We start from the raw sequence: 12,393 nt of genomic DNA, 5'->3' as shown, positions 1-12,393 counted from the left end.
TCCAATGAACTGCTGGGTAAAGTGTAAAGGAATATGGTAGAGCCTATTTATCTTTAGGTGGCATAACTACTACATTTGCGTTGTTTACTAAAGTAAAATTTTAAACTTCTGTATATTGCGATCTTGATAATAGACTACGTGTTATCAATTAACAGTTAATGTAGTAACATTTGTAAACTGACGTAAAATATTGTTGTTCCATGATATATTCCCCGCATATGTGAGTGCTTTCTACTTTGACAGAGAATAGTATATTCCAAAAAGGGGAATTCCCTTCATGCAACACGTTGTTGACATTAATTTGTTGGCGTGGGTGCAGGTCACTCGGGTGAAAAAGGTAACAGTATTTTTTCGTTTGTTTTGCATGGGGGAAATACTTGTATCGGATTTCAGAGTGGTAAGTGTTGCAAAAAAATCGATCGCAGCAGTGGCGATACCCATCAGCCACCAACGTCTAGCCGGTTCGAAAAGAATCGGTATTGTGATAACTCAAAGACGTATATCGTCTTTGGATAACTGATATCGCTAACACGACACTTCGGCAAAACGTCTCTCATCAAAACAACACTTAAGAATGAGAAAGTGGTTTAATGTAACAAATGTTATATTTGGGATTAGACTTTCTTAGTAGGCTACAACATGCCAGTACTTGTTTTCAATGAGTGCCATCCGGGATTCGAACCCACACCTAATTAATTGCCTGCACACAAGGTGGGCGATCTAGCCCACTCGGCCACTGAGGGATCCTGAAAATGGAAGTTCAACCACTAGTTGTCTAGGTCACACACCTTGTGTACCCGTCTGACAAATAGCTGTAAATTGGTAAATGGCTAAAAGCTGTGACTACACAATGGCTTTTAGAAAGTGGTTATTGAATGTAACAAATGTTACATTTGGAATCACCCACTCAATCGCCGAGGCTGAAAGCTGTGAATACACAATGCCTTTTAGAAAGTCATATTGAATGTAACAAATGTTGTATTGGAATAACCCACTTAGACATTTGAGGCACTGTAGTCAAGATCACATACTTTGTGTACCTCTCTGACAAATGTGAATTGGCATGGCTCCCATGGCCGAAATTTTTAAGCTTTGAATACACAATATGCCTTTTAGAAAGTGGTCAAATGTAAGAAATGTTATATTTTGGAGTATACTTTCTTAGTAAAGTTCAAATTCTAGTTCTTGTTTGGTTTGAGTTCCATCTGGGATTGGAACCCACAGATGGAGGCACCTAATCACCAGCACACAAAGTTAACTTTAGAATTAGCTTATGAAACTGTATGAAAATGATAGTTGTAATGAAATACTTTATTGTAAGCCTAAACAGATATATATATTGTTGAATCGCACATATTTTGTGACTGTGATTCTCATTCATGTAGTCATCTAGTTCAGTTAATAACCAACTATAAAGAATATAGTCTCTATCTTGCAACATCATAACATTGACATTATGTAAAGATGCTGTTATAGATAATGGTAATTAGATTATCTCTTGTTTCAGTTTCTGGAAGTTTTACAGAACAGAAGACATGGCAGGGACAGGTAATACTCATTAAAACTAAACGAAGTAAAAGTATGTTATGTCTGTAATATTTTGTGCAATCTCATTAAAATCAGATCTTAGTTCTCGCTACCGCTAAACAAACAGGACATCCCATTAGGGGATCATGTCGTGTGTGTGTGTGTGGCTGCTTGTACTAGTCCGGACTGATGCCGATTTATAGTGCTAGCCCACTGAGATACCATGCTGTAGTTTAACATGAATACCACACTCAGACAGATTATTCTGGCTCCGAGACAACCAGTCCTTGTTTTATCTCCTTAGTGCCGAGCATCAGGCAGGGTAACAACAAGAACCATCTTTAAACGTCTTTTGGTGTGACACAGCCAGGGTCCTTCCGCTCTCCGGGCAGACGCTCTACCACAAGATTACGGAGGCGGTCCCCTTCGGAAGAGTTTATCCTGGTACATCGGCATATAGCTGGAATATTGCTGAGTGGGGTGTTAAACAACAAACAAACTATGTCATATATATATATGCCTCTTAGGGTTTCTATTTCTTATTGATGTTGACAAAGATTGCAAACAAACAAACAAACAAACAAACGCCATTTGAAAATCGGACGAAGATCTGTGATAACAAAATTTGTTTCACTTATGTTTGACATAGTGTTCAACGAATAATGATATGTCAAAACATTTCACCATGGCAATCATATTACCGTATTCGACGTAATAAGCACCCAGGGCGCTCTCAAAATTAGAAATAGGGGGCTTAGTTGAAAGCTACATTTCGTGGTTTATGCTGCTGGCCTGAACTGTTTATACACGACAGATATATTTTTCTAGAATTTAATTGCCCATAATTAAGGGTGCATATAACACACGAGTGCGTATTATACACGAATAAATAAGTCTTGTGTACATTGATCAATCGGAAGGAGTGCTAATTGGGATTGTTCACTAGCCAATATATTAGCAAATATCGCAGTGGGTGCTTATTAGAGCGGGGCGCTTATTACGTCGAATACGGTAATACCATTTTGCCAATTCCATGATGGCTTCTTAGGTGACAGATACCTTCGATGACAATAGATTGGATTGATGTAAGTGGTCCCCCTTTTGGGGTGTTTTCTTGATCAATCAGACAAGAGCTGTAACTTGGCAGCCATTTTGTTATCTGGCCAAGGAGTCTCTCATCTGCATCATTACTGTAAATCGTGAAATTAATGCGTCTCCAAAAGAATGCGACCACTGGACCCTAGCCAAAAAATGCGACACCCCCTCCTCTCAAGCATCAGTGGATTTCTATCCAAAGAAAATGTCCTCAGTCAGGTTTAGAATCCTCACCTTAATCCAACCTTACATTAATCCAATCACACACCAAATAGCACCGCTTATTAGCGCTGAGTGAAGTACTTCCGCAAAAACAATACATGCTGGCTTGTGTCGGCCTTTGACGCAGTCGCAAAGAACAAAGGATGGCGTCTGTCTGGATTTGCAGGTGTGATCAGTGATGACATATGTGAGTAGAGCTTATGTCTTGACCCCAGCAGTGACAATTCACAGGATGTAATTAGTGTTTGAATGACATTGTTTATATACTTTATATACAAGTGCTGTTCAATAAACAGTGGTGTGGATTACATCAGCGTATGTCTAAGTTGGTATTTTCTGCTATCCAAAATGTTTTATTGTTGATATAAATGCGATGTTTAAAAATGCGAGCAAAGACCACTCGCATTTTTCGCATTTAATTCACGCTCGCGTTGATTTCAAGATTTACAGTATTTGCGGCAGAGTTTGACGATTTGCACCACAAAATGTTTTCTGATTAACTTTATGTAAATCGCAATGCTTGTTAGGCTGCATGTTTTGACATCGGAACCAAATATCATTAACGATATGCTAATGACTATAACAGGCAAATGAGTTCGTTTTACTTTTTCAAATTCGGGACTGACAAAAATTGGAGGGGACTTAATTTTTCACTGGTTGGTTTGTTGTTTAACGCCGTACTCAGCAATATTCCAGCTATATGATTGCGGTCTGTAAATATTTGAGTCTGGACCAGACAATCCTGTTATTGATATCAAGAGCATCGATCCACGCAATTGGAATCAATGTCATGCATCAGCCAAGTCAGCGAGCCTGACCACCCGATCCTGTTAGTCGTCTCTTACGACAAGCATAGTCCCTTTTTACGGCAAGCATGGGTTGCTGGAGACCTATTCTACCCCGGATCTTCACGGGTCTAATCTTTCCCTGGGACTAGCAGTATCAAATGCCAGCAGGAACACTGATAATAATCAATAAATGCAGACCCATCAATATGAGTGATTGAGTTGGGTTTAACGCTGCTTTTAACAGTATTCCAGTTATATCACGGCATGTCAGCTTAATGAGGGAGGAAAGCCTGAAGTGATGCAGGTCTCAGACATTTACCACTTGGGTCAAACCCACGAGCATGGGTATGGTGCTTACAAACCTAGAAACATAATCATTCGGGGTTCGAACCCACAATCATAGGTTTCTGGCGTGCCCAAGGGACGCAACTCTGCACTGAGAATTGCGGCACCTTAGACGACTGTGCCACCCCTATAGGTATAGCAGGTGTCATATGTATAGCTTTTTCTCTTTTTCTCTTCATACACTATAGTTCAGATCTGGCGAACATTCTACATATCTTTTTAAAAACAAGGAGTGGAAACACAACAATATGAAACCATGTGCTCTTGTGTATGGGTATATTTAAACATCTTGAAAACACAATTTCATAGAATGATTTAAAGATTTCCACTAGTCTGAATTCTGAGTATTTATCTTTTTCTGAGATAGGTCTAGAATGTCTTAGTTTAACAATTTCCAATAGAAACAAGGAACAAAAATAGACCCTTGATAGTACACTGTTGTGGGTGTGGAAGTCAAAGTGCTCAGAAACAACAGGATGCATATAGTTGGCTTTACTTTTTTGCATTTGGAACTCCTCAATTACAGTTGTTTTCTCATATTAATGCTTTTCTGACTAGCCCTGATGTACTGGGGACCTGTTCTTAGGAATATTAAGAGGAAAAGAAAATCTTCCTACAATAGAAGGCCTTTTATTTGTCAGAGTTTTATGAGATATGAATTCATTCAGAAAACTCATGGTATTAATAACCACCTTATGGCTTGACATCAAACGGAAACACACAGTGGCATCAAAGTAAATTTAATTGTCCTTGTCATTTACGATATTGTGCATATAAAATGAACACATTAATTGTCTGTGTGTCTGTGTTCTGTGTTCTGACATAAAAGAACATTGTAACCTATGTACTGATAACTGGTCTCTCGTTTAATTGTCCTTGACTTTGTACAGGTCAAAGGTCATGTCTGTTATTGGGGTCATATGTTCATAAGATTTTGCACTGTGATCAGATAATCAGATTACCGTTTTGTTCATTAAGCAAACACACACATTATATATCAGTTTCCAAATGTGACCTTTATTAAATTTAAAATTAACTCCATATATACCATATTTGACGTAATAAGTGCCCCGCTCTACTAAGCACCCACGGCAATATTTGCCAATATATTGGCTAGTGAACAATCCCAATAAGCACCTCTTCTGATTGAACAATGTACACAAGACTTATTTATTCGCGTATTATACGCACTCGTGTGTTACATGCACCCTTACTTATGGGCATTTAATTGTGGAAAAATATATCTGTCGTATATAAACATTTCAGGCTGTCAGCATTAACCACGAAATTTAGCTTTCACCAAAATAATATTGTAATAAGAGCCCCCTATTACTAATTTTGAGAGTGCTCTGGGTGCTTATTACATCGAATACAGTAGTGCAAGACATTCTAGACAAAGCATTTATTATACAGTCAAACATAAACAGTTCTATTTAAAAAAACAACACTAGAAACATTTTTACAGTTGTCAACCCTCCCAAAAAGGGGCCAGTCCAAACATCTGCTGAGGTTAAAATAAACAAAATCCAGAAAACAGTATATTACAAAAGATTTGATTGGCTGATTTGATTGAATTGTCAGTAGAGTTATAGTGTATAGTGTAGAGAATGACAATGTAATGTCATACTGATCTTTTCACAGACAATAAATTACTAGAATCAGTGTTGTGTTGTAGGTGACCCTGACCTTGCCCTGGGATCATGAAACTATACTTAAGACAATATTTTGTCTTAAATCGGGGATCACGAAGCTCAATCTATGATTATATCTTAAGTCTAAGACAAAAATTTGATCTTAAGTCCTAAGACTGCCCTTGAGTAGACTTAAGAAAAAAATTGTTGCAAGAAAGATGGCGGAGGTTGTTCGCCTCATGCGTCGCCTATGGGCTAAAAAGGAAAAAATAGCAATTCAGCGGACATCTCGAGACTGATTCAAGTCCCTGGGGTGGTTGTTTACTGTGTTGTAGATGCCCCTCTCCATGTAAGTGTTTTGTTTGTTTGTTAGTTTGTCTGTTTGTTTGTTGTTTAATGCCACACTCAGCAATGTTCCAGCTATATGACGGTAGTCTGTAAAAAAATCAAGTTTGAACCAGACAATCCTGTGATTGATATCATGAGCATCGATCATGCAATTGGGAAATGATGACATGCATCAACCAAGTTAGCGAGCCTGACCACCCGATTCTGTTAGTCGCCTCTTACGACAAGCGTAGTCGCCTTTTCCTGCAAACGGGTTGCTGAATACCTATTCTACCCCGGATCTTCATGGGTCTGTTGTGTTGTAGGTGCTGTGCTTCATGACATCGTCAAGCCCCTGGGGTGGTTGTTGGGGAAGTGGAGATCGGACGATGGCAAGGGAAAATACCCAACCATGAAAGACTTCAAGTATGGAGAAGAGGTGGAGTTTTCCCATGTTGGACAACCAAATTTACAGTTCAGGTATAGTTATAGGACTGCACGTCACTATCAGTATAGTTATAGGACTGCACGTCACTATCAGTATAGTTATAGGCCTGCACGTCACTATCGGTATAGGGGCGGTCGGGTAGCCTAGTGGTTAAAGCGTTCGCTCATCATGCCAAAGACCCGGTATCGATTCCCTACATGGGTACAATGTGTGAAGCCCATTTCTGGTGTCCCCTGCCGTGATATTGCTGGAATATTGCTAAAAGCGGCGTAAAACCATACTTACTCACTCACTCACTATCAGTATACTGCAATACATTTTTCAAACGATATTTTTTCTGTGTTTCGATATATTGGGTATTATTATTTGTATGAATTAACCTAGAATGTACACAGAAATGTATTCACAAATGATGTTTCTCTTCAAAATTGAATAACAAAATTTCGGAAATGCTGAAGTGATTTTTCTTTCTCAGCAGTAGCTCTCCGTGCTGATTTTGACATCGTAATATTGACTTTTGAATGTTTAGTATGTAGAAAATGGTATCTGCATGTTCAATCAGTGTTCAACACTTTAACTCCCAATATATCGCGGTATGTGTCGCAATTATGATACCGACCGCGTGATTTTTCATATTACTATAGATAATCTGTTGTGCAGATTAACTATAGTAATATGAAAGAATGGTTGGCCCCTAACTTTTTTTAGTAATATATAGAGGTTATCACGCAAGTGTATTTGGGGATGGTAAATAGCCTTTATTAGAAATAAACATTGCATTTAGTGAGATTTGACAAACTTAATACATAATGTTTATTCCTAATACAGGATATTTACCATCCCCAAACACACAAGCGGCATAATCTATTTATCATATAATGTCATTCTTCAATTCTTACAAACATTACCTACACACTGCAAGTTTTCCTGGAAAGTGTACATTAATATATATCACGTCACAGGGTAAGTGATGTGTCAGTCGGACAGTGACAGAAGCCAGTATAGTAATTACTGAAACCTGTTTCTTATACAGTGGCGTAACTAAAGTACTGAAAATAATGACCCTTCCCAAAAAGGCAATTGCATTTCATATTTTATTATGTCATGCTCATTGTTGCAGGACCCTGCCCAAATAAGTGTGAACTACGTGTTGACATAGAATCGTCAAACAATAACAAATATGACTTTTAACGAGTCAAAGTATGGCATTTATGATACATGTCTCCATTCTCTGTCAACTAATGTTTGTTTTAAGGCGTCAGTATAGCGGTAATCTGCCCGTGGTTGCTGTTAATAACAGTGAGTTGTGCGATCTTCCGATCGCTTCACACACGATTTCGCCAAAATTAATTAAAACAATATTAAAAGAGATTTGGAAAAAAATTAATGAAATAAGTTACAAACATAAGTCCAGATATACAAAGAACACTTTTTTTAGCCAGACAGTGTAATTTCATGATTAATTTGCATACTTCAGTATGGATTTGTTGACTAGGTATTTTCGGTGTTACGTGCTCATGGTAATGTCTTTCCATGGGGGGGGAAAAACATCAAAATTCATTATTTCGTGTATAATGCGCACCCCCTTCTACACAGCTGTGTTTTTTGGAAAAAAAAGTGTGCACTATACTCAAGAAAATACAGTATTATTTTTTATGACCCTGTCCTAAAACTGTCATATTTTTTTGGTGACTCTCCCCATATTTCCTCCGACCCACCCCACCCTGTTATTAATGTTATTAATGAATATGAATCTAAAGTTCTTGTTACGTTTGTTGATACGCTTGTGTCCTGTAATAATTGTATGTATACAAGACCTATGAGTGTTGTAGTCAACGTCTTTCATCTTCAGTGCTTACTCTTGGCATTCAGACACCAAGCAGCCTCTCCATAGAGAACTTGGATTTGTTCGTATCAAGCCAGGCACAAACCAAGTGGCCTTTGTACTTGCTCAAAATATAGGTGAGTGCATAATAAACATGTATTTAGAAAATATCCAACGAGCTATGAGGGATTATAGGTTTTCTGTCCTTAGTAATGGATTATAAGTACCAAGCTTTTGGAGAGGGGTGAGGGACTTATACCCCGCTCACGTGTGCCTCAAATCAAACAAATGTTGCTTTACACGAATATTTTTGGTGAAGTAACTCTCTTCTCATTCAACTTTGATTGGAAAACAACCTGTTTTGTGTTGAAAGCCGTGAACAGACTGACGAATATGTGTGCCTTACACAATTTACATACTTTATTTACACAGCTAAGATGCTTTTCATGTGAACACATAGTAAATTTACATATACGCACATATGTATAGTTACACATGGGTAAAATTACTTACATTAGTAAATGTTGTGCATGTGTATTACCTTATTCATTCAAGGGGGTTTAACAGTCTGTAGTTTTGTGTCTCAAGTTGGTTACTCTGCATTATAGCTAAAATGGATAGAATTATCATTAAACTGCCTGCATGTTACCAGAAATCAGCGAGTGACTGTAACTTGATAATGCCCTCATATTGCTTGGGTTGTTAGGTGACGTCATAGGGTAGGGATAGGTGACGTCACATTCAATAGTGACGTCATCTGGTTTGTTATATGACGTTTCCATATTTGTAAAAGTGGGTCAGTGACATTTGTGTTGCAGTAAATATTTCAAAATCGATATTGTTGTTTCTTTTTATTTGATAAATTCCATCCATTTTAGCTATAATAACGGTAACGCTATTTTTCAGGGCATTATTTGCAGAAGCCCTCGGTCTTTTCAACTGCGCTCCTTTGTCAGGCAGTTAATGGAAGACCTCAAGCTTCGGAAAATGATAATGCCCTGAAAAATAGCATTACCCTTAGAGTATTACATATTGTCATGTCATCAAAAAATGAGGAATTGTGGACAAAATGTCAAACCTGCAAAGAATCTATCACTGAAGTCCGTCTGTTGTTCTGATGACTTAATTTTATCAATTCAAATACTTCCGTCATAATGTTTCAACGTACCAACAGGAACAGAGATTGAAGCATGCAAATTCGGGAAAGTTTCGAAAAAACAAGCATGTGGCCATTTTTCAACAGATTAAGATGACGTACCGCGATATGTTTGCATTATAAAATATGATAATGGGATTTGACTGGATTTGTGATGACTTCTAAAAGTTAACACAACACAGACTTGAATACATTGATTACATTGGAGATGGTCTGAAGGCTCTATATTACAATCTCATTAAAATCAGATCTTATAATAGTACTCGCTACCGCTAAACAAAGATCTGAGGACATCCCATTAGGGGTCACGTCAGTTCAACCTTAGAATGTGATTTCTACTCATGCAATCTCGAAAACTTTAACATGGGGTATTCCGAACGATAGTTACGGGTTTAACGACTGAATCCTTACAATCTAGACCATCTATTAGTCATTCCAGAATGTTTTTTTGTTCAGGTTTCAAATTTGTAATCGAGAATTTGTCAAAATATGCTTTGAAGCGTAGTCGCCAATTTGAAATTTGTGCCGTAAAGCACGAGAAAGCTGCCTTCTGATTGGTCATTCCATTGGTTGGTCAAAGTTCGCAAGGTCAGTCTGACCTGACCCGTAATGGGATGTCCTCAGATCTTTGTTTAGCGGTAGCGAGAACTAAGATCTGATTTGAATGAGATTGGTATATTACAATCTGCAATGTAGACACTTTTTAGAATGATTAATAACGTAACTATATCTTTACTGCCAGGACTGTGTGAGATTGAAGAAGGGGAGGTAACTGGGGAATCTCTGAAGACAACCTCACATACTCTAGGAAGACTGACATTTGGGAAGCCACCCCAGACAAAACAGGTGAGAACCTTCAACATAGAAATGTGTAATTTAAATTTCAAATTGCTGTCTAGGTCCAGTTTGACAATATATGTCTGGAAAAATGAAACATGACAGTATTATGCGACTCAAATAGACCACATCTTTGTCTAAAGATGAATATTAGCAAATGTTGAGTAATGTTCAATCTCATTAAAATCAGATTTTGTTTTAATAAGTTGAATGTGTATGAGCAGAATTACATTGCAATAATTCCTCTACAAATTTGTTGTTTGTTTGTTGTTTAACGTTGCACTCAGCAATTTTCGAGCTTTATGACGGCGGTCTGTAAATAATTGAGTCTGGACCAGACAATCCAGTGATTGACATCATTAGCATCGATCCTTGCAGTTGGGATATGATGACATGCATCAACCAAGTCAGCGAGCCTGACCACCCGATTCTGTTAGTCGCCTCTTACGACAAGCATAGTCACCTTTTAAGGCAAGCATGGGTTGCTGAAGACCTATTCTACCCCGGATTTTCACTTGCTTTCACTCTCTCCTTCCTAAACCAACAAAAACTCTTCAATGCTTTTAATAGGTGCAGTATTTGACTTTGGATAAACTCTGTAATCTTTTTCAGATAATAAGAGAATTCAAAAGATCTGGTGACAGCCTTGTACAAGTTGTTTCCATGGCAACAGAAAAGACTGCTATGACAGAGCATCTGCGTATAGAGTACAAGAAGATTTAAGGAGTAATTAATTCGCATTCTGATTTATTCATGCGGGTATGTGTTTTATATACAATTTATTCAGAACAAAGTATTTCTATAGACAAAAAAGTGGCATTGGTTTCTTATTTTATATCTTTTTGTAGATTTTTTGCTTTTGCATTCAGACTGGTCTTATAAACTTAATAAAATCAATATTGGGTAACTGATTGTTCTGTTTTTGTTAAACACTGCCGAATTCTGTTTACAACTCTGAAAACAACAAGTTGAAAAATAAAAAAAATAAAATGTAATAATAAACAGTCGCGATGTGATGACGTGCATCAACCAAGTCAGCGAGTCTGACCACAAGGGCCCACTTGCACAAAGCGATCTTAGCGCTAAGATGATTGTATATCCCATACTTTAACATAGGCTTACAATAGTTGTAGTGTTAAGATCGCTTTGTGCAAGTGGGCCCAGATCTTGTGTAGGCTCTTACGACAAGGATTGGGTTGGTAAAGAGCATTTCTAACCCGGATCTTCACGTGTCGGACTGGAGATGAACGAAGAGGTGCATATTAAAGCATGACACGTTGAAACGCAGCAGCTTGAGTTCTGATACAAATGGGGGCGGTCTGGTAGCCTAGTGGTTAAAGCATTTGCTCGTCACGACGAAGACCAGGGTTTGATTCCCGACATGGGTACAATGTGTGAAACCCATAACTGGTGTCCCCTGCCGCCGTGATATTACTGGAATATTGCTAAAAGCGGCGTAAAACCGTATTCACTCACTCTGATACAAATGAGCATGTGTGCCGCAATCTCATTGGTTCAAATTTGTAATATGTGATTTTGAACCACATCCTGGTACAGTTTTTATGCCAACCATAGTATCATATTATCATGTCATTTTAGAATGACCTTGTGTAAGTCTCACTGTTTGTAGAAAGAGAATTCTACAGATAATTACATATAACTTTAGTTGTTACAAAGTCATGAACTCGATGCATTTACATATTTTCCAGGTGTTTTTGTATATTCCATGCAGCACCAATTCTTGGCACTGAATATTCATTAACTGCAAATCTAGAAAAAAACATAATTCTTCACCTAAATGGTACACAATATTGGGGAGCCTTATGAAAATATAAGAACAGTTATTTTGCTGATATATTTTACATAATATTGTTCAGTTTGCATGTTAAAAATGCGTTGTCTCATGGAATGGATCATGAAAAAGGATCTACATGATTTGGAAAAGGAAAGCCCAGTATTTTAAAAAAAAAATAATCTCTACTGTAGTCGGATGGATGAAAAATATCTGACTTGAACATGTTTATAATGAACAAATTTCTGAATATCAGTTTGACTTCAGTGAATAGGCAAAAAAGGAAATATAGTTTACTTTATTTTTCAGGAAAGATTTCTTTTTATATTGAAAGTGTTCTTTTCCCATGAGAAGACAATGTTTGAAATAATTAAGTCAGCATTTCCTTTACTCTGATCCT

The 12,393-nt window shown here is 37.6% G+C and overlaps 1 protein-coding gene across 3 annotated transcripts; it reads left to right on the top strand.

The window, feature by feature from the left end:
- The first annotated feature begins 214 nt into the window (after positions 1–214).
- Positions 215–11,108, top strand: LOC124141329 (peroxynitrite isomerase THAP4-like). Of its 3 annotated transcripts, none has more exons than XM_048402332.1 (6): positions 215–337; positions 1,508–1,548; positions 6,262–6,415; positions 8,236–8,345; positions 10,107–10,210; positions 10,814–11,108. In XM_048402332.1, exons 2-6 carry the CDS (start codon positions 1,536–1,538, stop codon positions 10,922–10,924), a joined length of 492 nt encoding a protein of 163 aa, XP_048258289.1. In that variant the 5' UTR covers positions 215–337; positions 1,508–1,535; the 3' UTR covers positions 10,925–11,108. The 3 variants fall into 3 exon arrangements, with proteins under 3 accessions (XP_048258289.1, XP_048258290.1, XP_048258291.1); XM_048402333.1 differs by having other exon boundaries at positions 333–397; XM_048402334.1 differs by lacking the exon at positions 215–337 and adding an exon at positions 1,014–1,129.
- Positions 11,109–12,393: the final 1,285 nt, after the last annotated feature.

Source organism: Haliotis rufescens, unplaced genomic scaffold (genome assembly GCF_023055435.1).
Source record: "Haliotis rufescens isolate VD_foot unplaced genomic scaffold, xgHalRufe1.0.p SCAF_25, whole genome shotgun sequence".
Classification (NCBI taxonomy): domain Eukaryota; kingdom Metazoa; phylum Mollusca; class Gastropoda; order Lepetellida; family Haliotidae; genus Haliotis; species Haliotis rufescens.
Note: the sequence above shows the minus strand (reverse complement) of the source record. Positions and strands in the feature narration are given on the sequence as shown.